Source organism: Electrophorus electricus, chromosome 26, assembly GCF_013358815.1.
Source record: "Electrophorus electricus isolate fEleEle1 chromosome 26, fEleEle1.pri, whole genome shotgun sequence".
Classification (NCBI taxonomy): domain Eukaryota; kingdom Metazoa; phylum Chordata; class Actinopteri; order Gymnotiformes; family Gymnotidae; genus Electrophorus; species Electrophorus electricus.
The window spans coordinates 2,370,287-2,397,544 of record NC_049560.1 but is presented as its reverse complement, the minus strand read 5'-3'; the positions used below and the strand labels follow the sequence as shown (position 1 = coordinate 2,397,544).

Sequence of the window (27,258 nt, the reverse complement as noted above, 5' to 3'; positions counted from 1 at the left end):
GGATAAATTTAAAAGGACTTCTGCGGCTCTCTCTAAGCACTGGATCTCTGCAGGTTTCCTTGATTTTGCTCTGTTCTCATGTCTGTTTGGTTTATATCCCTGGTATGTCTTCTGTCACTATTTGGTTAAGTATCAACTACATTTTGCCCTAGCCTGCAACGTGATTCACTGCAGTTCGTCCTTGGACTGTTGTAGCATCGACCTGTGTATTAAACTCCCTGCATTTGCATCCTGCCTCCATGGGTTTGCTGACACAGCTAACACGTCGATAAAGCAGTGCTTTGGTTTGCATTTATCACCAGTACATTAATAGATACGTCTCAAAACTAATGAGAAATAAACATAACGGCACATACATTTACATGAATGGTGTTACAATAATGACACAATCTCACAAAGGCGAGGGGGAACTGGAGTCAATAACCTAGGTTTTACAAGATGATGTGAGAGTGAAGCAGGAAATAGGAGGAAATCACTGTGTCTTGCTTTCTAGTAGTCCAAAATCACATCAATAGGACAATAAGACAAATGTCTACAAGCTGCATGCAACATGACATATTGCCAAGAAAAATTAGAAGAATGTACTAGAATGTAACTTTTTGGTATGTGAATTCTTTGCAGAACACCTAAATCAAACCATGAAGAGTTTTATTTTTCATGTACTTTTCAATAAATAATTTTTTAATGTTGATTTTTTTTAATGTATATTTTTGTAATACAGGATGTTTTGTCCTACATTGAATGAAGCATTTCTAATGATAATATGATTAGAATTAAACAAAGAATTGTTAAATGCTAGATCAGAACCGTTTGTGTTTTTGATTCATGTCTCCTACTACTCCTGTAAATTACTCTGGCCCAACTAAGTAAAATGCGTAAAAAATAGGGACACAATGTAACAAGAAATCAGTGAGTAATATGTATGGAGAGGCAGAACAAACATGGCCCACATGCCACCATTGGAACAGTGGTTAGGTAATAGAATAAATATATACTACATTTATGGACCCATATTGGATGTTTTTGGAAAAGGTCAGTTTCTTTCAACTTCAGAATCTAGCAAAATAATCAATGTTCAATTCAAAAGCATTTTCTGTGCTGTACTTGCACATACATTTTAGAAGATGAGCCCCAAATTGCATATACAGAACACTGATCTTGTAAACATAACATGTCAACATCTGTAATAATTATACTTGCATGATTGCTCAAACATTTGAAATGAACTGTATTACAAACTAATCCTCGGCAGGTTTATGTGTTGTTTTTAACATAAATTATGACCAAATTGTTTGTAGAAAGATTATTCACACAATAATTGGTTAATGTGATGTTAAATGCTTTAGAATTTTGACTTGCTTGTTTTTTTTTATTTGTTTTGGTTTTCTTTTTTGAAGATTTGCTTTCAGATTTTTTTTTTTTTTCAATCACAAATATTTTCAAGACTTGTGCCATATCTGTACATGTTGGTGATTAGGGGTTCCAAAGTCTATAAGTGAACATTCACAACCTGAACACACATGAAACATCTCTCATTTCACAATATGCCCTACAAGCCCTACGTTCTGCTTAATACTGGTTGGTCCATGTGCTGGAAAGGGCAGGACAAACCTGAGAAACATTAACCTGTTTGGATGTTTACTTAGCCTTAGTCTAATAGCAATATTTTAAACTGACTAACAATGGAGTCAAGCCTAGTTATTCTATATATTTTCTTCTTTGTGAGGGTCTATACTACAGTTCATGATGGTAAGGCTTTTTCATTTGTTACATTTAATATTTTTGTACCTTTTTAATATTAATATAGCCATTTCTAAAAACAAGACTTTCGGCTGTGTACATGATACAAATGATCACTAATGACTGCAATCGATTACTGCGACAGTCGGCCTGGCCAGCAGACCATCATCTCAGCAGACAGCCTGCCCCATGATTCTTCCTGTAGTAGAAAATGCAGATGTCTCAGACACGTCACTCAAAAACAATTACAGTGAGGGAGATGAGTTGTTGTACATTTGCCAGGAAGGATATGTATCTCTAAGAAGAATAATTTATGTTTGTGATGGGCACCACTGGGTCACCACTCCAAATAGCAAATGTTCACGTAAGTATGACATTTTCTCACATACAAAGAAATTTTTGCTGTCTTACATGGTAGGTTAAGAGGCAATGTGGATATTAATATTAGTGCCAATATAGAGTAGTTCAGAAAGAAGCATAATTGCATTTCATTAATACTTTAGCAACCCAACATTTAAAAAAATCTAAACAAAAAAAACCATACTTTTACTTTAGTTTTTCATCTATGATACTTCTATTTCTATTGAAGTAAATTGTTTAAAACTGTATTGCTTGCTGCTACTCTAATAATCCCCTGCCACATGGTCAGATATATTATTGTTGGTTTTTAATGAATAGACTCTTGTAATGCTATTTTTGATCTTGAACTTATCACCAGGCAAACGCTGCGAGCTACCTGCAGACATTCCAAATGGCCATTATATAATAGTGCATGGCACTGACTTTGTTTATGGAGCCACTATCAAATACATATGTAAAGAAGGGTGAGTGTGATCATTTGCTTTCAATAAATCTAAATACAGTTCAACCCTGAAGTTTTACCTGGAGCTTCTTTTAGCTACCAGATGGTGAGTCGGGTAAACACCAGAACATGTTTAGCTGGGGGATGGGATGATCGCTTGCCTATATGTCAAGGTAAGACAAAAATCATGAGCAAACTGAAAGGAGTTATTTGTTGTTTAGCTTGATTAAATTTCAATCAGTGTGCAATTTCATAACCCCTTTTATATGGCTTTTATTTTTTATGTTGGTTTCTATACAATTTTGTTTTAGTTTAACTTTCATATGTTAATTAACTTTATCTTTTCTGTTTAAAACAAATTATCTTTTCTACTTTATTTATAAAACATTTATAAAACACAGAATTACCCTCTGCATGAAATGTGCTAAATACATAAACATTTGCCTTTTTAAATATGCAATCATTATAGAAAGCTGCAATGTGCAAATAAGCTCTCAGTCACATCATAACATTACTTTTTGTGTGGTCTGAGAATCCAGACTAATTTATGGGTGTTTTATGGGTGTTTTTATGAATCACAATGTTCATATGATCCAACAAACATGATTTGTTGGATCAATGATTTTACCAATGATTTTGGTAAAAATAACACAGTTCAATCTTTAATCACATCACAGCAAGAGCTCTTCACTGTTTTTAATATATCACAATGATTATTGCAATATGCATTACCGCATTATAAATTCTTTCTCGGTTTCTTGCGGCCCTAGTTTAAATATTATCTGTGACTTTAGCTGTAACACCTAATTGCTAGAGCTAGCAGTTATGAAATACACAGAAGAAATAACTGATTTATTGATACATGAATAAAGAACACAGATTTTGCCCAAAATACTATATTATTGTTTTTGTGATTTCTGTTGCACATCTAATTCATAGTTTAAAAATGTATTGAACACACATATAATTAGAAGCAAATCCTGGAATCCTTCATCGGCCAGAAATTGTAACTGAACTCCTTTTCCTTCTTAGAGATATCATGTTCTCCACCTCAACTTGGGGGCAAGATCACTGTGGATGGACTTACTGATTATGAGAAGCCACTAAGAGAGGGACATAGGTTACAGTTTGTATGTGACAGTCCTGGGCTTAAATTGGTAGGACCAAGAGAAGTCACATGCCAAGAAAATGGGGAGTGGAGCAGCTCATTTCCTCGATGTGAAGGTAAAGGTTTTTGAATAAACAGCAGTAAACTACAGAGCCCTGCTGGTTACATCCCTTTTTAATAAAATTAAGGCATGACATATAAGACATATATATGACATAGCATAATTCTAAGCAAGAGACATTTAATTTGCATACTGAAAGCATATGGCCTCACACGCAGACATTATGCACAAAATGTTTCGGACAGAGGTTCTTCATCAACTGTGCAAGCAAAGGGCTTCACTACAATTTTGAGTTCCATCAACTTAATTCTCTTGTTCCCATGCCTTAATGATCTTGTTTCCATGCCTTAATTCTCATTCCCACACCTTACCAACTCATCTCCACACATTAAGATCTCATTCCCACACCTTAATAATTCGTGGCCATGCCTTAATATTTAGAAGGGATGTCACTTGCAGGGCTTCATAAGTAAGAGCAACATGATGATACAGTTTTTTTTATGCGTGTGAAAACCAGTTTGGTGCAACTAGGTACTCTTTTATCTGAATTGAAATTTAGGTTAAATTGCATGTGACATATTGGAAATGCTGTGTGAAGTTGTGTTTTTAATTTGCATTTTATTTTTATTAGAAGAATAAATCATAATCAATGAAGATATTCTCAAAGAATAAAATCTTTAGTAGTGAATTTCTTATACCGTCCTATCTCCTTTTGCAAAGACAGCAGCACTAAGTTTTTTCCTCTAATATTTAATTAGTGAAATAACAAACAGAAAGGCAAATTTCACGAGTCCGTGAGACAGTGTGTGAAATGTGTGATTAGACACATTCCACTGGTTTGCAGTGGGGTTTAGATGAGGGGACTGGAGAAGCTATTGCAGCAACTTGGTTCTGGTATTCAGTGAATGATTTGTGATTGAATCAGGACAGTGATGTGTCTACTACCTCATACTCCTGTGCAGTCATGGCTGCCTGCTTGGGAGGTCCTAATACAAGTGGGAAAAGGAAAGAAAACTGTGAACACGTTCTTCTGTTTTTCAGATTTCCCCTATATTTTGATGTAAAGAAAAGCCAGTGATCTAAAAGAACTCATTCTTCTTTGCCAGCTCACTAGCACTTGTAAAATTAGAATGGTACAAATGCTCTTCAGCTGTGCCGCTCCTTTCACATTAGTGCAAGTATATTATTTCTGGCCATGAAAATAGCAACTGGGCAAAAACTGAGAAAAAAATGCCTTATTCCTGCATGAAAATACAGCCCAAAGAGTCTGTCATCACTTTCTATCAGATCTAGATCATTTGTTCATTACATCTCTTTGACCATTTAGGTGTACAATTGGCAAATTTACATCAGAAAATCACCATTCACACATTACATTCAAGAAAGCAATTCCAGTATGGAAAATTGCAAATAAGATATACACCTGCATTTAGCATTCAGGTCTAGTTTTGTGAAGATCATCCTGTGAATTCTTAAGTTTTTGCCATTTTGTAAAAGTAACCTACATGTTGTCACCCCCTGTAGATGAAGGTGTCTGCTTAAAAAGCTTCAAAGCATTCCAAGCTCCTTTTATGACCACCACACCCACTACAAGAGCTCCTTTTGTAAAGTTTGTGAGCTTGAGGGCAAAACACACGTTGCGAAGTACAATAATCTCATATGACGGAGTACAGAAAGTCAGAGTCCAACATGAAGCCATGCCTGAATGACAATAGGGATAGAATAAGGAGTGAGTTAAAAAAAAAAAAAAAAAAACAGTGGAGAATAACAGTTTGCAGGGTAACAATAACTAAACAAGGAAACCAAACCAGAAAACAAGGTTTTATATACGCGTCTAAAAGGAAGTAAAACAAAGAAAGAAGACTAATAGCTAACAGTAGTAACAATGGGAGCATTTGCTTGAACACCAAACCCAAATAGACATAGAACGCAAAACTACAAACCAAGGGCAGTGGTAGCTCAGTGGTCATGGTCCATAACTTGTAATTGGATGCTTGCTGGTTCAAGCCCCTCCACTGCCAAGCTGCCACTGTTGGGCCCATGAGTAAGGCCCTTTCCCCTCAATCATAATTGAAAGTTGATAAAACCATCAGCTAAATGCTGTAAATGTAAGCTAAGATGAACAAAGGGAATCCACAATCACATGAGAAAACCAAAACACAATAAGAACAACCAAGGAAATACTGAGAACCTAAGAGAATGACCAGCAAAGACATGAGACACACAATGGGTTTAAAGAGGAAGGCTAATAGGACACAAGTAGAAACAGCTGGAAATAATTAAGGGTGGAGAACAAACCAAATGAGCTCATCTTTGTAGAGGTTGGCTGTTCAGCTTGTTTTAAGTACATTTTTTCAAAAGTATACAACTTTTTGCAACTATTTGCAAGATGCAAATAGAAGGTTTGTGTGTCTTAATGAGAGAAATATAAAGACAAGACAATACAAATGATACAAACGCATTATAACGACTGTAGAGCCCTCTACAGAGCAGCTGGGATACTTATACCTTCCTATACTTGTTGTCATTTAGAAGTCACATGTCAGCTTGGAGAGATCAATGACAGCCTGTCAGTGGTTGGACTTCCAGAACAAAATGCACCTGCAAAGTTTGGGCACAAGTTACAGTTCTACTGTACTGATCCAAAACTGTCTCTGAGAGGAAGCAAGGAAGTCACATGCTCAGCAGGAGGAAGCTGGAGCAGCCCTTTCCCAATATGTGAAGGTAAGGGAGTTAACTATATAGTATATTACTATATATTATTAATATTATATATTAACACAAATAAAACTGAATATAATAATTGAAGGTGGCATAGTATTGTTTGTGCAATGGAACAAGAAAGCCCTCCATGAAAATGTTTTTCTCACTTTTTCCACAGTGGTTACTTGCAAGATAGGACAACTCAATAATGTTAAAATTGTCGGTGGATCTCCAGGCATAGTTCCACCATTTACACCTGAACATACCTTACATTTTCATTGTACACATTTTCCGATGACTATGGTAGGACTGTCCTCGATTACATGTCAGTCAGATGGAACCTGGAGCAATCCTTTCCCTACATGTTTAGGTGAAAACACATACCATTATTGCACTTAACCAAACACAATCTGAGATATGGGAAAATATGAATCCTGATTCTACTGTACATAATTTACTGTGCGCATGTTCCCAGGCAATGGTGGCTGTGGTCCACCCCCTCATATTGAGTTTGCAGAAACAACTACTTTTCAGAAAACATACTACAGACCAGATGAAACAGTCCAATACATATGCCACAACTACTACAAACAGGATGGTAATCCCTACATGACCTGCACACAAGGGAAATGGAAAAGAGGATATCTACGGTGTTTAAGTATGTAAGGCACACGTAACGATCAGTTAGACTTTCACATGTCTGTGCATGGGCAGTATACAGGAAGGCCATCAATTATTAGCTCATAACCAGAACTCCAGAGAACATTGCTATATCACCAAAGACTTTCAATATGAGCAGCTGTCAAAGTATTAAAGCCGAAACAGTTGCATCATCTCAGTGGCTCAGTATTCACAAATAGTAATCATCTTGTTATGCAAGCAATTAACATCACCGACGTTAAACATGAGCTGAATTAATAGTTAACAACCCCACAACTTACCATTTAGCCTGAAATAACCAAAGTCAGTGTACCAGCTGTGCAAACTCAAAAATAGCAACAATAGCCCATTAATATAGCCTTGCTAGGAGGGTAGGATAGGTAGGAAGGGGAAGAAAGGTCTGGCATTTTTTCTGGCATATTCTCACACAGCTGCTCTAGCCACAGGGTGCAGAGGGACACTTTGTGCTTGTTAAATAGGTTACAGATCTCCAGTGTAATGCAACTTCAATATTAAGTTTACAGCTTATTCCGTTTGTTTGCATACAAGCTGTAGATGTGCAGTTTTTATTAGTTATAAATGTGAAATACAATATAAATGTGTGCCACAATAGCAAAATTTTCAGGGAATTGCAGTATTTCATGACATTTCATTGTTAACCCATAAGTATTGCATGTTGATCTCAATTTCAGAGCCCTGTACTTTGACCATAAAAGACATGGACAAAAATAAGATTCAACAATATTATGGACCAAAACAACTAATGTACTCATGGCATATGCAGTATATCACCTTTAAATGTCAACCTGGAACAAAACCAACAAGGGAAAGCATCGGATTTCGTCAGAAGTGCACTGATGGAGTTATGCCATTGCCGATTTGTCAGTAATGCTTTGTAGGCAGTTAGAGTTACAGTAGTGAAGTGCATTTGCACAAAATAAAGAAGCTATTTTAAACATGATCAATATTGCCTAAGAAGCTCAATGTTTGTGCACCACCTGACACAATGTATTCTGTCATTCCTGCAAGAGATTATAAGAGGCTAATAATTGTCTGGTAATTCCGCTGGCATATCAAGATCATAATAAAGAACTGCACGCATCCAAATCTTATATTTGTCAATAAATAAGTTTGGGATATGTAACTGTTTTTGTTTGGTTTCTAACATCATGAAAAATTAAATGTTTATAAATGCAAAGAAAATCTCACTCAGATGCATCACTTGTTAAATTTATATTGTTATTTATGGATAGTTATCTAGCCTTATAACTAGCCATAAATAACAGTAGGCAGCATTAAGCAATAAGTAACCTCCACAAAAACTATATAAACCATGAGCCTTAAATATGTGGATAAGGTAATGGTGTCAATACAGCATTTTTTTTTCCACCAAGTTCAAAACAGTAGCTGTCCATTTCCCTTCAATCAGACGCTTAAATGTTGCTCCATTTCTTACAATAATTTTGTGAATTTACCGTATTCCCACTACCTCAGTATAAATAGACCACTTCACCCAACAACTGACGATGTTAACTGTAACAAATAAAAACAATTCAGTTGTGTCACGGTACGGACCCTCCTCCCAGACGTGTGTGTGTGTTCGCTCGTATGGCCACGCCCTCCCCTGCACCTCGTATCACACCTGCACCTCGTTTTGTGCCGTTGTCGTGAACGTATAGTCTCGTGTTTAGTAGTAGGTGTTGTCGGTGATTAACCTCGTTAGCCTGTGTGCTACATAGTCCGTTTCGTGTCAGTAAGTCACTTTGTCACACTCGGCTCGTTCCTGCGTACTGCCGAGCCTCCGACGTTACAAGTTGAGTCATGTAATTAGCCGATGCCTCATAAGTCATGGCGCATTTGTATAATAGAAATCATAAGATGTCAAAAATGATTAATGTCAGACTAGCCCAAAAATATTCAAATCCAAAGTATTTTGCATAGCAATAGTGACTTTAATAAGTTTTCAATTGTCATAGTAAATCATCCAGTTTTTCCACCATCATTTAAGTTTGCAGAAACAAAAAATGAAGTGCACAGCAAAAGACACCTTTTATTAAATTCAATGGTTTAGCATCTGTTTTTATAACATCTCCAAGCTGGCAATGAGCCACCAAATTATGCAACAAACAAAGTACATAATGTAAAGGCATGTACAAATACATCTAAAATACATTTCTGAAAGGACAGATAAAATATAAAACCATTGGTTAAAAATATGTACAAGATCAATTTAATGATGAAAAGAAAAAAAAAAAAAAAAAATCACAATCACACACTTTCAAGGTATGAGAGCCAGAGCATGGACCAGCATCTGGATGGCTCCAAGAGGGTCTACGATATCTTTCCGCTTCGCTTTCTGAAGAACCCAGTCTGGTACAAATCTGTTAAGAACAATCAAAAACAAAGAAATAAATGAGACAAAAAAATAAAAAATAAAATTCATGAAATGAAAAGTAAGTTAAGTTATCTCTAGTCTTACTATCCAAAATTATAGAGCATACAGCGTTACAAAGCCAGTGACAGAGTTTGGCTAGCTAGCTTGTAGTGGCTAGAATAAACTAGGGAGCGCTGCAAGCTTGGAAGCAATCTCAGCATTGGTTAACACATACAGTTAAGTACACATGCATAGTGTACAATCAAGTAAAGACTTCTCATACATACCTTGCCACCGACTTGGATTTCTGAGGAGTGGCTTGCGGAAGGAAGCTTCCATTCAGTGAGACATTCATCTTCTGTTTGACTTTGGTTCTCTGGGCATCCATTTTGTACTTTCGCATTGTAAGGCGGTAAATGCTGCATATGCGGTCTGAGGCCCTGGGAAGTGTTCTTACCCCCTAGTGGGGGCAAAACACCAAATTAAGTACACACACCCGCATCAAGGCTTGAATTACTCCGTGTACTAACGACATCCTGGAAATACCCACCATTGCACGTCCTTCATCCTGTACCAAAATCACCAAAAGGAAACATGCTTTGGTAAAGATGCTGCCTCCTTTGTCAGCCACCTTGTCCCCAGCTTTCTCTCTGTAGATCTGGAGCAGGTCCAAGAGTGTGTCCACAGAGTCCTCCACCTCATAAACCGTATCTATGGTTTTGTTGTACTACAGCAAACCAGTCAGACAAGAGACTTGAGAAACAGAACTCTTCTGACCACACAAAATACAAATGATTAATTTACAAATGCAATCAATGATCTATGCATCAAACTGTACAGCAACATTAAGCATAGCATGCAAGGACAAAGCAGAAAACAGTAGATATGACCACGTACCTTTGATAAATTGAGAAGAACTTGGATTGCCAAGGTGATTATCTCCATGGAAGGAACACTCCGGTTGCAGCTCCTTATCAGGGTAAAGACGGTGCGTGTTGCTCCACTGTTCACAAGATGCTCACAACACTCTGGTGAAAGTCTGGTTGCAGTCTCTTTAATTACAATCACAACAAAGATGTTTGATGCTCTCACCTTGAAATGACAGTCATGTTTGTGTATTCTGCCCATGATTCTCTTACCCAAGTTCTTTAAGGCCATTAGAATGTGGGCATAATTGTGATATTCTAGAAGGTAACTCAGAGCAGTTTTGGTCTTATGACACAGCTTGTCTTCTTCTTTGGCTTCCCTGTTGACTTTCCTGAGGCGGTGTCTGATGGAAATGACTTTGGAGGTATCATGGAATTTTCTTGAACTATGACCTCTCCAAAGGGCCTAGAGATATCATAAAAGTCATTGTTGCATGATATTACAGCTTCTTACAACAGCATATTGTTAGATTCTGCGTTTTCCCCTGTTCTACTGAAATTCAAAACAGGACATCTCACTGTAATTTCACCATTTGGCAGGAGACACAGCTTTGTTTTTAATTGCTCACCATCAACCCCCATTTCTCATCTGTCCATAACACCCTCACCTAGAACTGTACAAAGAGTTCGGCCAGCTACCAGATCACCAGAGAATGATACAGTACATCGTGTGCTCTCCATTGGCCAACTATATCTGTAAATAACCTATGTCTTCTTCATTAACCCATGTTGCCAATGTTTGCTGTGATGTTTCCAAGGTAATTGGCAAGCATCTACAATCTAGCTATGTAATTTAAGGCAACCAGACACAAAATCACCCAAAAAATCTGCAAAAGAAAAGCAAAAACACATTCAAGAAATTTATTTCCTTACCTGCGCCTTTATAATTCCTTGTTGCAGCTTTTCTTTCCTGCATCTCAGAAGGAATCTTCTGGCCATGTGCTGGATAACAGTGGCAGCTCGACTGCGGTGGTGAAACCAAGCCTTTACCACTCTCTGTACCTTGATGATGCTCTCTCTTTGCTCAAGGTATCGCTTTCTTTGAAGCTTCGCCCTGATCCAACGCTGGATCAACACAAAACCCAGAGAGGTGGGCATTTGGGATGTTATAGCAGCATGTCAGGTCTTTATGTTTGGCTTGTTAGTTGTAAATAAATACAATATCCATAAAATAGCTTATAAATGTGATATAAATTGGTTGTATCAGATTTGAGTCAGGTTGTCCAGTCTCCAAAGGCAGCCTCCTGCTCACTCATGTTTGGGTACACTTGCATGCTTAAATTGAATATTAGTATACTTTTTCTTCAGAAGGCACATCCATGGCTAAGCTACCATCACCCTGTACTAAACCATCCAAGAAAAGGTAAAGATTACCTAGTTAGCAGGTGTATAGTCATTATTAAAGAAAGATTTTTGAACACTGCTGTTTGAGTCTATATTGCTGTTAGGACAGGACATTGGTGCACTTGGACATGCTCATTTCATCACAGTTGAACACTGCCAAAGCCTTAGCATTAGAATCGCCCGAGTATGGAAAGAGTTCTGTACCTGGATGTACAGGATGGAGGAGATTTGCCTCTGGGCTGCTGTCAGTGCCCAGTGAGCTCGCAGGGCCCTCTGGATCCTCACCGCACACAGATGATGATACGCAGCAGCACAGAAACGCCGGAGCCCCACAACGCGTGCAGCTTCCTTTGCCTGGAGACGGAGGTGACGAGGTGATGCAAAGGGAAAACCAAGAGCATCTAACATTCTGGTACGCAATAGATAGAGATGAAAGTGCATTTTTAGCCACTGAAACTCATGCTGTCCAGTTGCACTCGTGATTGCATTGAATGAGTGCGATAAAAATATTAAGGCAGTACAAAAACGGTGGATATCAGTCTGTTACATAAATAAACAAAAAAGTTCAATTGAAGGCAGGCTCAAAGGCTGCTGGGGTCATTAGTGTTGCAGAAGATGACACCATGGTTTTGACTTCAGTCATGTTTAATCATATTTACATGACTAACATTTTGAATCGTCACCACCCTCTTTTCAGATGCATGTTCTCCCTAGGATGTTGGTCAAAAATGGGCTGCAGTGGCAATATCAGGCACGGCCTGGCAATAGCCAACAGGTGCGCTGCCCATCATCAATGCCACACTGTTAGAGTAAAAGGAGCAACTACAAAAACAGGTAGAAATGTTTCACATTTACACCTTTAATCTGGCCAGAGATGTCTTAGAAACAGCATAAATCATTTATTAAATTGTTCTAGAAATGACATACAATGTTGACCAGCTTCCCAACAGTGATTTCACACCAAAGGTTCCCCTCCCCAATGTATGAAATGGTCATAGGTACTGAAAGTCGACTGCGGAGTACTTACTTGTTGCCTTGCGAGCCAGCCACGGCAGAAGGCCTGCAGAGTGACGGCGGCAGAAACCTGCCTCCTCCGACGCTCCTGCTCCGCTCTGGCCAGCAGGAACACTCGGAAGTGGCGCTGGAGCACCAGGGCCGAGGCTTTCCGCTGCGTAAACTCCCGCCTGCGGACGTACCTTCGGAAAGCCGTCTGGATCACCATAGCTGCTCTGCGCTTCTACCAGAGAAGACGTACAAAGTAGAACCCATGATATGGTCATTGGCATTATGGTTAGGAGAATATGCGCTGTATTGTTTGGGATATTTCTTTATTTGGACTCCTTTCTAATTTCCACATCTAAATTTACATACAGTCTACATATGGTTGCAGTTATTAAAATACACTTAAAAAAATGACTGGTATGGAAAGCTCAAGCTGAGTCCATGCCAACCCCTGTAAAAATGAATGCTGGGGGGGGGAACAAACAAACAAACACCTACCTGTTTAACTATCTGGCTATACATATTATTAAATGCCCCCTACCCTGGCTAGTCTGAGATGAATTGTCAGAGCAAACCTTGAATTTATTCCAATCCAAAACATGTATATGAAAGAGAAACTCAATCCAACACTCTTCCTCAGTTATGCTCTACAAATGCACACTGGAATTAATAGCAATTTTAAAAAATGAATGTGCAAAACATTAAAGGAGAAATAGGATAAGTGGTAACCCTAAACTGCGGGAAGAGAGAGTTAAAAGTGATTTATTAATTTGCTACTTTGGAGATGCCTCTATACACCAGAAAAGGGAAGAAAAGCCCAGTACAAAAGGCATGAAATGACGAGACAAGCATTACCTTTTGAATGGAGCTTCTCACTCTAGCAGCTCTCCACAAGGCTTGTATAAGGACAGCTGACTTTCTGACCCTCATGAAGTCAGCTCGCTGTCTCCTTGCAAGCAGAGTTTCCTTCCATCTTTGTTGAATGACCCTAACACTGTGTTGGACATCTTGAAACCTAGGGGAGGATGGATGGGGACATTTCACAATGCATGCATGCACACAAACATATTTGGCCCAACAACAATATTATTATTATTAATAAATCAGTCATATACAGCCAGACAGAAGTTATACCACACATTACCTTGCTCTCTGAACCCTTGTTTGAAGACACCGATGGATAGTTGCAATAGCAGCTCTCTTAGAGATGTATGCACGTCTAGCTTGATGTCCTCTGAACCAGGCTTGGATTGTTAGTGCAGCTTGGTTCTGCGCTTCATGTTTTCTTGACTGGTAGGCACGGAACTCAGACTGGAACATCAAATTCATATAAAAATGTGACACACACTATCCACACTCCCACATCTGCACAAAAGGAGCATTTCAAAAGGTTTAGCCTCAACAATTCTTACATTTTGAAGTTAAAGCATTATATTGTAACCTTTTTTGTTGGTTACCAGCAGCTGAGCTGTTGCAAGCTGGACCTTACTTGTATCAAAACTGCAGAGCTTCTCAGTTTGAGGAAGTGTGTTCGCTCATTCTTGCCCTGCTGGTAGGCCCTGTAATGCTTCTGAATAGCAGATATGGATTTTTTAACACGCTGAAACTTGCGTCTCTCCCTCATTCCCCGGTAGTACACCTGTCAAAACATACAGGTATAGAAATCACCGGCATTACACTTGAGTACAAATAGAAAATATTTAATCAACAGCAGCAAAAGGACAAAAGAACCAGTTATGATAGACCAACCTGAATTGAGACTGCACTTGCTCTCATTTTTTGGAATCTTCTGTATTCAATGAAACCACGCACTCGAGCCTGAAGGATCTGGACACTCCTCAGTGTCCTAAGATATTGGTGTCTGTGCTCCAGTTTCGCCCTGTATGCCCTATAGAACGTCTGTAAAGTCACAGCAGCAGCACGATGGCACAGAAAGCTTCTCCTGGCTGCCCACATCCTGTAGTGAGCTTGCAACACCACGGCACACGCTCGCAGTTCCACGTACCGGCGGCGGTAGATGTGCATGCGCAGTGCAGACTGGACCTTGATGGCAGCGAGTCTTCTTTTTTCACGTTGCCTCACCAATGCGCCACGCAGAGCGCGCTGCAAAGTCAGGGTGGCTTTCCGGATCGCTCGGTATTTATTCCTCTGCGTACGGACCAGCCTGCGTGACCTGTACCACCGCTGTATAACCAGTGCGGCCTTCTGCTTCTCGGCGAGTCGCACCCTACACCGACGCCCCCTGTGCGCTGACTGGATCGCCACCACCGCAGCCTTGGTCTTCAGGAAGCGGCGTCTTTGGAGAGCCACCCTTAGATACGACTGGATCGTCCTCGCAGCTCTGAGCCGATTTGCAGCTTCCCTTCCCTTCCTGCCTCTAAAAGACTTCTGCAAACATACGGCTGCGTCCTTTAGCTGCCTGTAGCGCTGCCATTGTTGGCGCCCTAGCTTCCAAGCATGGAATCTCTCCTGGAGAATGCACGCTGCCCACCGCTGCCTTCGGAATGCACATCTGTGCTTGTGCATTCGTAGAGCAGCCTGAATGACGGTGGCAGCTTTGTGCATTGCTGTTATAGTCTGACGTACACAGTGCCCTCTGAAAGCTGCCTGAATGAGAATGGCACACCTTCTAAGCCTCACATATTCCTCACGGTCATTCTTAGCCTGAATACATGACCTGTAATATTTCTGTATGATAATGGCAGACAGCCTCATGGCCTGGTACTTGGTCTCCTCCCTGTGCCTTCTGAAAGCAGCCTGAATCAGAGTAGCTGCTTGCTGCTGAAGAACAACTTCTCTCCTGACCTTCTGACCTCTGTAGCAGGCTTGTAGGTGAACTGTAACACGGTGCAGCCTCAGGAAGTGCTCCCTCTGCTGGCGGGCCTCAAGTGTGGCACGGTATTTTTGCTGAATGGCAACAGCAGCATATTTCATGCACAAATACCGCATCTGGGCACAGTGGGCCCTGTAGGCACTCTGCAGAACAGTAGCAGCTTGGTGCTTTCGGTTCAAAGAGCTCCTGGTCTTCATACCGCGGAACGCCGCTTGTAAAACCACGGCAGACCGCTGCATCTCCTGTAAGGACAACTTGGTCTGCCTCATCAGCATGTTTGCTCTGTAATGCTGCTGAATAGTCCTGGCTGCCCACAGTATCCTCTGGTAGTATTGTACGTTGAAGTGCTTCCTGACGTGGGACTGAATGATTACTGCAGCCTCTTGCCTGACCCTCATCTGCTGCCGAACCCTCATCCCTCTGTAACCTGCCTGAATTGCGACCACGGCGCTGCGCTTAGTCATGTAAGCGATCCGCTCCCGCCTCGCGGCCAAAGCGGCCCGGCGTTTCTGTTGACAACGCTCCACTGCCGCTTTGATGGACAAAAAACGTCTCCTTTCTCTGCAAGCCAGATAATTGCGCTGGATCACCGTAGCTGCAGAATGCAGCTTAGCGATTTCACACCTTGTCCGGCTCCCTCGAAAAACAGCCTGCAGGACCAGAGCACTATGGCGCAGCTTCAAGAAATGGTCCCTGGCTTCTTTCCTCTTCAGGTGGCAGCGGACCCATCTCTGAATGAGGACTGCAGCAAGTCTCAAGGCTCGGAAGGAAGTGTGCACTCTGTACATGCGGTACCTTGCCTGGATGACCGTGGCTGCTCTGTGCCCCTCTCGCATCTCCTGCCTCACCCTCATCCCTCTGCACGCCGCCTGCAAAGTGATGGCTGCTCTACGCATGGAGCTGTACATGTCCCGCTGCTGCTCTGCGTGCAGCTTGGCCCGGAACTTTCTCTGCACAACGACGGCCGCTTGTTTGAGGGCGCGATACTCCCTGCACTGCTTACGGGCTCTGTATGTACTCTGGAGAGCCCGTGCAGCCCAATGCATCTCTGCAAGCCGTTTCCTGGCCCTCATGCCCCGATACACTGACTGGATAAACAGAGCCGCGGTTTTCAGTGCAACATACTGCTTTTCAGCGGCGTTCTTCATCACACTTGCCTGGAAATGCTGCTGGATGACAGATGCTGCCCATTTTTGCCTCTTGTACTTCAAGAGTTGAGAGTGTCCACGGAAATGTGCTTGAATCACCGTTGCCGCTAGGTGCATTTTTTGAAGCTTTCTGCGAACTTGCATCCCTCTGAATGCTGACTGGATAGTGACGGCGGCGGTTTTTGTTTGTATGTAAGACGCACGCGTATGCTTTTCCAGGACATGCGCTCTGTAGCGCCGCTGTATAACAACAGTGGCGCACCTGACAGCAAGATAGGAGACACGAACCCTATACACCCTGAAGTACGTTTGTATAACTGTAGCTGCACGATGTCTGGTTGTCTGGGCTCTTCGTGCTCTGGAGCCTCGATATATGGCCTGCAGCCCAATAGCTGCTTGTCTGAGCTGAAGGTAATGGTCTCTCTGCAGCTGTCTGAGAGCGCGTGCCCGGTAGATCTGTTGAAGGACAATAGCAGCACTCTTCTGGGCTAAAAATTTCTTGCGGCAGGTGAAAGCTCTCAAAGCGGACTGGATCAGAGTGGCTGCTTTGGCTCTTTTGAACATTTCTTGTCTTGCTCTCATGCCTCGATATGCACTCTGAATTGTGACTGCAGCTTTTCTCATTGCTAGGAATTCACACTGTAACATCCTTGCTGCCGTGAAAGCCCGGTATTGTTTTTGAATAACTAAAGTTGCGCATTTCAAAGCCATAAACTTTGTTTGTGCCGCATGTCTACGATAGTGTGACTGGATCACAGTGGCACTTTGATGGAGCTGCTCCATTCTCTTCCTCTGTGCCCTCCCTCTCCACAGGGCTTGGATTTGCACTGCAGCGCATTTAAGAGCTTGGAAATCTTCTCTTAATTTCCCTCCAACCACTTTAGCTCTGTATCGCCGCTGGATGAGGACTGTGGCTTTTTTCAAAGTCCAGAAACACAGCCGAGCAACGAAGGCTCTGTAGGAGGCCTGGATTAGGAGCACGGCATGCCGGCGCCTGCCCGCCTCCCTCCGCACCCTCCAACCTCGGAACGCCGCTTGGAGTGACACCACAGCAGATTTCATCTCCAGGTACCGCCTCTGCTCTGCATTCCGTAGCGAACACGCCCGATACCACGCCTGGATCACAGCTGCTGCTTGCCTCATCTCCCGGATCCGTCTGCAGACCAGGAAGGCCCTGACTGCGCTCTGGATGACGATGGCAGCCCCGTGCTGTTGCTTAAGCACTTGAAAGCGCTGCCTCTGGTAGTTGCCTCTGAACCACGCCTGAATGCATACGGCCGACGACCTCACGGCCAGGTGGCGTCTTCGGCACAGCCTCATTCTGTACCATGTCTGGATTCTCACGGCAGCAGAATTTCTCCACGCCATTTTGCTCAAGTGCCATTTCCGAAAGGCCGTCTGGATCACAACACAGGCATGACTCTTGCTCAGAAAGGTTCGAGTTCTCCAACCCCTGTACATTTTCTGTACAAACAAACAAAAAAGCAGCAATTAAAAATAATTAAAAATCAATCAATTAATCATTCACAAAATAAGCCCATTTTATGGACAGAAGTACAAAATATAAATGTCTTAACCAAGACAAACCATGCCATTGTGAAGTATACCTACAGGCTCTAACACGAATTGCGATATTTAAAAAAAAAAAAAAAAAAAAAAAAAAAAAAAAAAAAGGTACATTTATTTGTTATATAGACTACTTACACATCTTTTGTTTGCAAAAATAAGTCAAGAGACATACTTGGATCAAGATTGCTGCTGCATTTCGGACAACGTGCTCCTTTGCCTCCCTCATTCTGCTCAGCTCTCCTCGGGCAGAGTAACCTCTCCAGAAGGCCTGAATGACGGTGACAGCCTTCGTCTGTCTGGCTAGCCTCCTCTTCTGCAAGAAGCTCCGCACGCAAGCCTGAATTTTGTATGCAGCCAGGTTCCTTTGCTGTTCACAGAAAATCCATTAAGAATGAAGAGAAATTCAGCCACGGAGCAGAGTGGCAGGAAGGAGCGTGGCGATGCAAGCTACCTGGTGGAGCTGCGCGTCTTTCTGCAGCCTGTACCTCCTCCAGGCTCTCTGGATAACTCGGGCAGCTCGAGTCTCGTTCCGCAGATCCAGAAGTCGAGCGCAGAGAAAGGACAGGTAACATGTAACCACCTGAAAGAGAACACAAACCTCACATCAACCTCTGGGGGACCACCCATAACCACCCAGTTTTGCGCATGTTCCAATGATAAAAATCTTCCAACAACTGTAGAAAAAGATGTGAAAAAGATGGGGGGGGGGGGGGGGAACATTAAAATATACAACTAAAATTGAAAAAAGCAGACCTTTTCATTAGGGATTGTGTTAGACATGTCCTCTGGAGTGATCATCGTAGGAACTCCTCCAAGGTAAGTCACAGCTGTGTTCACCAGCTGAAAATTACTCCTCTCATTCTCAAGAAGCACCTTGAAATCCACTGATAGTGACTCATTAGCTAAGAAAGAAAAAGGCAGTGCAATTTCCAACCATAATCTACTAAGATTTTAAAAACATACATATACTCAGTATACATGCCCTCCTAATACAGTCATAAATAATGGGGAGAAATGTTACCATTTTGATCCATTGCAAAGGAGCAGTCCGAGTCACTGGAGGAGTTGTTTAGTTCCATGTTGCCTCGATAGCCACACTCAATAGTCTGGGTGGTTTCCTGGTGAATGTCCTCAGCCGGCAGGTGGTTTGGATGGTAGTGATGAATCAGATAGCAAAGAATTCTGCCATCTGAGAAAGCAACTGTGAAATTTTCAGCCTAGAGAGGATTTAAAGACACAGACTCCATTAACCTCAATTCCAGCCATATAAACTGTAGTAAATCAATGAAAAATTATTGGTGCTTGAGGGGAAAAGAAGGGAGAAGATAATAAAAATAAATCACCCCCAAATAAGCACACACACAAAAACAAGCCACCTTTAAACTGTAGAATTCACAGACAGCGTTGACCCAGTCCAGGAGCAGGTGTATTTTCTCACTGGGATGTTGAAATGTTGGCCTTTCTTTTGTGCTTCTCACAGCACATTTGTCAGCCCTCAACAATGCCAACATCTGTTTTGCTCTCCGGGTTTTCCTGAGAAAGCCGATTTCCTCTTTGAGTTGTTCCACATCGAGCAGAATCTCAACCTAAATGATGAAGAATTACTGACGTTTGATTCAAATAAAATGAAAGAATCCATAAGCTCTGCCCACTTATTTAAAACCACTGCTTATTTAAATCACTGCCATGCAGAGTGCAGTCTGTTACTGGGGCAGTCAAATGGATGGTCACCCATGTCAACAGAATGCTCATGAGCAGGTGAACGTAAATGTTTACAATATAATTACAGTACGTACAGAGTAGAGTTCATCATGGTAGTTAATATCATCATCATCATCATCATCATCATAATTTGGTACTATTAATATTTTTTAAAATAGTAAAATTTTAAATTATTCACCAATAAATACATGCAATAACATGACTCGTGTCTCAGTGAGGCTTAGATGTGAAATCTTATAGCTGAATTATATTAGCAATATTGTATACTGTGACAATTCTAATCAATTTTTTTAAAGGACATTATCGTCCAAGTATAGAATGCAGTATATAAAGGCTGAATCCATTTAAATCTAATGGGTAATGACCAAATCAATTTTACACTGTTGTGAGTTCATAAACAATCAGAGCACACAAAGGATGTAAAGCAGAATAAGACAAAATACCTGAAAGGTAAAGATGATTTTCCACAGAAGATTAAGGGTCTTCTCTCTGTGTCCATCTACTATGTCTCTGGCATCGGTGACTGTCCCTAAAATCGTTCCAACATTTTATTGTTAGGAGTGCATGGTTCATCTAGAAACACTGATGCATGTACAGGGCACATGGATGATCTTGAGTGTTCTAGTACCGTGCTCATCAGACAGGGATACCCCTCTCTCTCGGAGCACGTGCAACGCGAGGTCAACATTGTGTACTTTCTGCAGACGGCTGACAGCTGGCATCCTCAGCTTGCTCGACAGGGACCAGTCCTGAGTGAAGAGCTCCATAATGCGTCTGGAACACATTCCCCCAACCGCCATCAACACGTATACAAAACCAAAGCACTCAATCTCATGTCACTTCCACTAAAGGTCAAGTTTCACATAGAATTATTAAGGCATGTTGTATGGTAATCTACCAAAGAACAACCTCGGACCAAATAAACATATAATGAACGAATAGAAGACAAAAACTGAAGCTCCTTTCAAACCTACACTAAGCGAATGCCACATCTCAGGTCAATGGCGAGGTTCTGCACGGCGAAGCTGAACTCAGCCAGAGCCGTCTGGCTGTGGGACACAGTGAGACCTAGAAGAGCAAGGTGGCGTGGGAGATTGCCCTCACCACTGAGAAAGTCCCGCGAGAACGCCAGCAGGATATCTTTACTCGTCTGAGGGACCACCATGAAACGATAGAAATCAAAATCAATTCCATGTCAAATTGTGATGGAAATGTATGAATGAGACAAAACTGCATTTCCCCAAGACTATTATAGGATAGGAGGGGTATTTATTTAGCACAAACACTATTTAGCACAATCACGAATGAGAAAGAGATACAATTCACAACAAATGTTATTTTCACATTTCTTATTTGGGTGCAAGTCTGTCAAAAAAGTGGAATAAGGGCAATAAATATGTGGCTATTGGAAGGTTAGTGACCGATAAATCACATATACCTTATTTTCAATGTCTCTTCTACCCCTGGCATAATATAGATTTAGCATTTATTTGTTGCATCATTATCAGGTAAATCAGAATAGCAACCCCACAAGGATTTTAGTGGAAATGCTCTAATGCACTCATACTAATTGTCGAATTAACAAATAATACAGTATGGCAGTTAAAGAACCTTAAATTCAGCATCCATGCAGAACAAACAGGGGTCATGTTCAATCAGCCTGGATTCTTTGGCCTTGTCCAGGAAGCAGACAAGTAAAATCAGCTTCTTCAATGTGAACTGGGACAGAGCCTCTTCATGCCCTGTAAAATGGGTATATAAATAACAAGTGAACGAAGCATCATTTGAACAGTGAATGAAAGCCTGGAAAAGCACCAAGAGACATTACCGTCTCTGTACAAGTGAGGAACTTTGGGGTGTCTGAACTCTGCCGCAATATCCGGATTCCAAAGCAGACGCCGCAGCACAAACATGGCCAGCCCCGTGATGTCACTGTTGCTCTCCAAGGGAATCAACTCCCCAAAGATAGTCTGGAACAGGGGTGTACAAGGAACAGTCAGACATGACATAACCACTTATTAGTTCTAGGTCCCCCCCAGAACTGAGCTGCATTTGTAAATGTACAAAATTAAAATACCTCCAGGCCAATTCTCAGCCAGAGTGGATTGTAAGATAAAAGCCAGTTTAAAACCTTCTGTCTTTCACCTATGGCGAAGGAAAGGGAAAAAAAAAAAAAAAAAAAAAAAAAAAAAAAAAAAAAAAATTCAGTTTATTCAGAAAACCATTTCACGCTTTTACAGATGATGCAGATGACCCTTTAAAATGTGAAGCATTACAAAATATTACAAACAGTTATGCGCCCACACTTCATTAAACGGACTCAATTGTGAAGAACTATAGTGTACCATATGTGACCGGGGTTTAACAACATTTTACTTGCAATTTCCATTAAGATTGGCGTTTATGTTGGTAGAGGCTACTGTACTTCAGTTAGCTTGTGGCTAATGCCCAGCAACCTAGAATAACCTGGATTTTTTTTATAACCTGACTGATTCATGCCAGACTGATGAGAACAATTGTTGGGAGGTGTTCATATCGCAAAAAAAAAGATTCATCATGAATACTTCTAAAAGTTAAAGTCTGTTATATTAAGTGATATTCACGTTAAGTCAGTTACAGATAAGAGCAACACATCTGACATTTAGGTTTAAATCCATTATTGTTTGGCATCTAAATATTTTTTTCCACCTTTTCTTTTAAAAGTTATTGATAATAGCTTCTGCCATTTAATGGCAAATGGCCAGCCTACATTTGTTGATATTAAAACTACAATTAAAACTACAGTAAAAAAAAAAATTCAGACAGAAGTTCAACCCAAAGTCATGCAGATTCTGGCACTCATAGTAAGGGGTGGCTTTTTTCTATATTCCTTACCTATATCCTTCCAGAGGTGACGATCCTTGCGTACAAGTAGTCTCTTGGCCTCCACCTCAATCTCCAGGCGCTGGATGGCCTTCACCATGCCCTCGGACGTGAACAGCTGGCAAGCCGCCCTGCGAAGATGGTTCAAGTGCCGTCGGGCCGTGTACGTTCTGAAGGACATCTCCTCTTTGGTTGGAGCTTTGGGTATGTTGAACTTGTCTCCCATGGTTAGGGATAAGGCATTCACTGCAACATAACAACTACTTGTGAAACGTAGCTTAATATGTCAAAAAATAGAATGGTGAAAAAGACTAACACAAATATTTAATACATTCTTATAATACATTCTTTCAAGAATAAAATCAGTATTCGAAAGAACAAGTGTTGAAAAGATGGCACACCTTTGGTGACTTCAGTAACTACTTTAAAGTCATCGGGAGTGAGAATGTAATTCATCCACCATGTGAACCCTCTTTCCTGTTTCTCAATCCAGCGCTCATCATAAAACATGTTCTTGGCAGCAAATGGCATTGGATGCCTCGGAATGGCTGTCACCACCACCAACAACAACAACGACAACAACAACAACAACAACGTGTGTAATAAATGTGAAGGTTGTTTGCAGGGAGACATTTTGAGGCCCTGAGTCTGCCACTAATGCATCAGATGGGGCTTTCAAGCCTCTCAGGAGTGAAATCCTCTATCTAGACTTATAGGAGAAGGTAATGAGCAAGTATTCAGAGGTTGAAAATCCAGCTCTACCAACACAGCAAACCCTAGGACACACCTCAGCACACATGAACAAGTGAGCATGCTAAGGTCATTAAGCAAATTAAAGGAAAGGAAATTAGCCAAACACACCTGTCTGCATTGGCTTAATAAAGGCAAGTCTGGACTGGGCCACAGCAATCACCTTTGCTGTCTTCACTTTTGAGGTGCCAGAAGAATGTCCTCCTGTACAAGCAAGACACACATGACAATTATCTGTCCAGAACTCCAATAAAACTGTAAAAAAATCATCTGGTTATCAATGAAGACCAATAAGGAAGAAAGTAAAAAATGTTACCCTGTGGGGTGGATTTTGGGTAAGACTTTTTTGGTGGTGCTTTCGAGAACTTGTTTAAGCTTGGTTGAACTACAAACAAAGCACAAAGAGAGTTTTGTTTAATATAAAACTCTCATCATTTCTGATTAAAGCTGCCATGGTAAGGCCTCAGGTGAAAGGCAGTATCCTAGATCAATCCCAAACCCTAGGACCTTAAAAATGATCAATTTAAAGTGAGGCAACTTAAAAACTAAAAGGTTAGTAAGCTACTTTAACTTTACTTGTGCACTGTATAAAATACCCCTTTTGTGAAACAAGGCCTTACGCAACTAGCCATTAATCACTTACCAGCCATTTTGCCTCGTGTTTGTCCAGACCTTGCATTGAATCTCTTTTCTTGACATGGTTTCTTGGGTTCATGTGTCTCAGCACAGCTTTTGATCTGTAAGCCTTTCATTACATCATTTGAGCAGTCGCTCAAAAACTCATCACTTTTTCTCTTTTTGCTCTGATTCACTGCCCGACTATGTACAGGAAATGACTCCAGAAGCACACAAGATGGCAACATCTCAGAAGGTTGACTGTTAGGTGGTACCTCTTCAACTGTAGCATGTTCTCCGTCAGTAATAGTCATAGACTGAGGTGGCACAAAAAAGGCGGATGTAGAAGAGCCTTCTGGGAATGACGGACAGTGTGGCATCGGCCGCTGCGGTGAGAATTGGGTTGAAGTTTGGTTAAATTTGAAGTCAATGTCTGCGTCACAGTTAATGATAGGTAGGGGGGAGACTCCCTGGGATATGCTTGTGTTTGGGTCTGCGCTGCTAGGAGCCAAAAGCGAACACGTTTTCTCCAAAAGCCTGCGTCTGGAGGTTCTCACTTTGCGTGGGCTTGGACTTTGCTCGACAGGCACCTCCGTTTTGCTTTTGGTAACTGTTGAAGGGTTAAAAAGCACCTTCTTGGGTTTAACACCTTCCTCATCCAATACATTACCTGCTCTATTGTAAGACTTGGTAACTGTGGAAGAGGAAAAAGCATTAATTGGCTTGTCATCTGATACTTTGTTTGATTTGACAAAGAAAGTTAGCCTTGGCTGACCAACATCGATCTGAGCAGAGGCCTCGGCAGCACACACAGCTACTCCAGATTCACAGTCTGCGCTTGACTTTTCACACTCCAGGGAATCAGAAAAGTTGAAGCTTGAGCATGCATGCAGAGGGCTTACAGCATGAGTTAGATCGGATTCAATAACAGCCAACGCATCCTTTATTGACAACACTGTCATTCCTGGCTCTTGACCTTCACCCTTGCTTGTTTTACCAATAACAGGAAGTGGACTTTGAAAGCAGGATGTTAAGGGTCTAGAACACCTCTCTGGGGTGCTAATTGGGGAGAGTGTCTTATTTAACACCCTGATTTCTTTAAAATCAGTTTTATATAGTGGTGCAGAAGATTTCTCTGTAGCATCAATAAATCTGTCAACGGGCACCAACAGAACAATTGGAGAATTCTTTTGAAGAGACATGTTTTCCAGGTCAGCCTGTACAGAGTTTGGCAGAGCTTGAGAGAGCTGAGGATAAGAAGATTGGCAGTTTTTGTGCTTGCTGCCACTAAGCCTATGAGAGGGCCGTTCCTGGTTTAATGGGGAGAGGGGATTTGATCCTCTGTTTCTTCTATATTGTGGCTGTCGAGACACATGAAATGTCTTGTTGGCTGCCTTTACTGGCATCACAAGTCCTTTTCCAACTTTTGTGGATGTGGTGTGGCCTCTCTTGGACTTAATTGAATCCCATAGAGTTTTCTATAAAGGCAAGAGAAGTTCAACAATTATTATGATTTAACCAGTAGGCCTGAACCTGCATAAATAATAGTAAATCATTTTGAGACCTCAACTCAAATGGTAATGTGACAACTAGCTGATGAGTTGAATGCATGCAAGAGCCGGCAAAAGACTAAACTGTAACGCTATGACCCTGTTCAGTCTTCCAATAAGAGAAAAAAAAGAAAAAAAGACGACGACATTTTCACCTTTTTCTTCTTTGGTGCCTCTGCTTTTCCAAGCAAAATAGCTTGATGTTTGACAATGCCATTTGCAACAAAGCTGAGGAGTTCTCGAAAACCTCCATCTTCTACAGGCGTCCAAGTTACAGTTACAATCACACTGTCGGCAGGCTGCAAGTAGGAAATACACATAAGCAGTGTCAAACAAAAAATACATGACTAGCTAATAAACTGTCCAGCAAGTGTCGGAAACTACCGTTACAATATTTAGCTCCAGTGTTTTAAGAAAATCGAGGGTAACGTATAACGACGCTAGCTAGCGTTGGCAACTTGTTGTTGGACACCATCAAGTAATGAAACATTTGACATGAAAAACCTCTACTGCATCAGTCACTAACCTGTTCCAAACTAGAGGCAATATGAGCACAAGAACTATGCGTCAGGAGTATCATGAAATGGGTTTCTGTGGCTATTTTGATGTCAGTTATTAATGCTTCTTTAATATGGCTGTACACAGTTGAAAATCTTGTCCAAGCCCAGACTCTTAACGTTGTTTTTATTGTATTCAACGTAAGATAAGCTACAAACACGCTGGCTAGCTATGTTAGCTAACCTATCGAATTATCGAGTAAAATAGCTAACTAAAAAAGCTAGATCAGAGGAAACAAAAGTAAAACAGGGCTACGGTTAATTAAATGTATGTTTTGGACATGACTGGATAACCACGTTAGTGACTGCATACTCACTTGGATGGTGAAAGATGTCTGGTTAACAGAGAAGCCTTTGGAGGATGGTATTTTATCCACAATTACTGTCGTTGTTGCGTCCTCGGTTGAGTTTTCAATCCGTAAAGGTAAAGATTTTGACGAACCTAACTTTATCGTCCCAAAACACACAAAAGGAGACCTTGAAAACTCAATCAAACTGAGAACTGGAACGTCGTTTTCTTTGTTCGTTTTATCATCGGTTGTACGAGATGGGGGATTAAGTGGTGGACTGAAATCCAAAAAACCCGGTCTCGCTAAAGTCTGTGCCATTTTTTAGTTTATTCTTTCAAAGTGATTATCGTAATACACAGTCCAAAAGAAACACGGATAGTAAAGCTAACATAGCTGTCTGGCTGCTCTGTTAAAATCCTCTTTTCGCGTGCAATCTACATTTGACAACTGTAAAACCGCCGCTATATTTTGAATTTGAGAACCAAATGGTTAGCCAATTATATTACAGGACGTCATTTAAAAGTCCAATCACTGAGAGGAAAACAAAATATAGCCTATCAGAGTTTAAGACAAGTTTAAATGTTTAAAGCCACGCCCATAATGTAGAAAGTTTCGCCTCATTCAGATGTTTCACTTGCATTA

The 27,258-nt window shown here is 41.1% G+C and overlaps 2 protein-coding genes across 2 annotated transcripts; one reads left to right on the top strand and one right to left on the bottom strand.

The window, feature by feature from the left end:
- Window positions 1-1,859: 1,859 nt before the first annotated feature.
- On the top strand, window positions 1,860-7,080 carry cfhl4 (complement factor H like 4). The gene is made up of 4 exons (XM_035523082.1): window positions 1,860-1,941; window positions 2,459-2,564; window positions 2,639-2,715; window positions 6,890-7,080. Exons 1-4 carry the CDS (start codon window positions 1,860-1,862, stop codon window positions 7,078-7,080), a joined length of 456 nt encoding a protein of 151 aa, XP_035378975.1.
- Window positions 7,081-9,011: 1,931 nt separating this feature from the next.
- Window positions 9,012-26,950, bottom strand: aspm (assembly factor for spindle microtubules). Its single transcript, XM_026996139.2, has 30 exons — window positions 26,644-26,950; window positions 25,925-26,068; window positions 24,248-25,697; window positions 23,921-23,989; window positions 23,716-23,808; window positions 23,256-23,402; window positions 22,867-23,100; window positions 22,070-22,137; window positions 21,821-21,962; window positions 21,604-21,734; window positions 20,967-21,142; window positions 20,621-20,766; window positions 20,436-20,521; window positions 19,647-19,856; window positions 19,292-19,487; window positions 19,024-19,172; window positions 18,722-18,850; window positions 18,443-18,637; window positions 14,470-18,165; window positions 14,210-14,359; window positions 13,865-14,031; window positions 13,576-13,735; window positions 12,746-12,955; window positions 11,923-12,072; window positions 11,248-11,439; window positions 10,588-10,780; window positions 10,346-10,500; window positions 9,999-10,175; window positions 9,736-9,908; window positions 9,012-9,455 (listed from the first exon to the last, which is right to left on the bottom strand). Exons 1-30 carry the CDS (start codon window positions 26,932-26,934, stop codon window positions 9,353-9,355), a joined length of 9,582 nt encoding a protein of 3,193 aa, XP_026851940.2. The 5' UTR covers window positions 26,935-26,950; the 3' UTR covers window positions 9,012-9,352.
- Window positions 26,951-27,258: the final 308 nt, after the last annotated feature.

Bases quoted from the DNA above. Each gene is read 5' to 3' on its own strand.
- aspm (XM_026996139.2), bottom strand. From the start codon at position 26,934: ATGGCACAGACTTTAGCGAGACCGGGTTTTTTGGATTTCAGTCCACCA. The intron at 12,073-12,745 runs GTAAGTACTCCG...CTCCGTCTCCAG, and splicing joins GCTGGCTCGCAAGGCAACAA to GCAAAGGAAGCTGCACGCGT. The intron at 11,440-11,922 runs GTACAGAACTCT...GTGTTGATCCAG, and splicing joins CCTCCATCCTGTACATCCAG to CGTTGGATCAGGGCGAAGCT.
- cfhl4 (XM_035523082.1), top strand. From the start codon at position 1,860: ATGACTGCAATCGATTACTGCGACAGTCGGCCTGGCCAGCAGACCATC. The intron at 2,565-2,638 runs GTGAGTGTGATC...AGCTTCTTTTAG, and splicing joins AAATACATATGTAAAGAAGG to CTACCAGATGGTGAGTCGGG. The intron at 2,716-6,889 runs GTAAGACAAAAA...GCATGTTCCCAG, and splicing joins TCGCTTGCCTATATGTCAAG to GCAATGGTGGCTGTGGTCCA.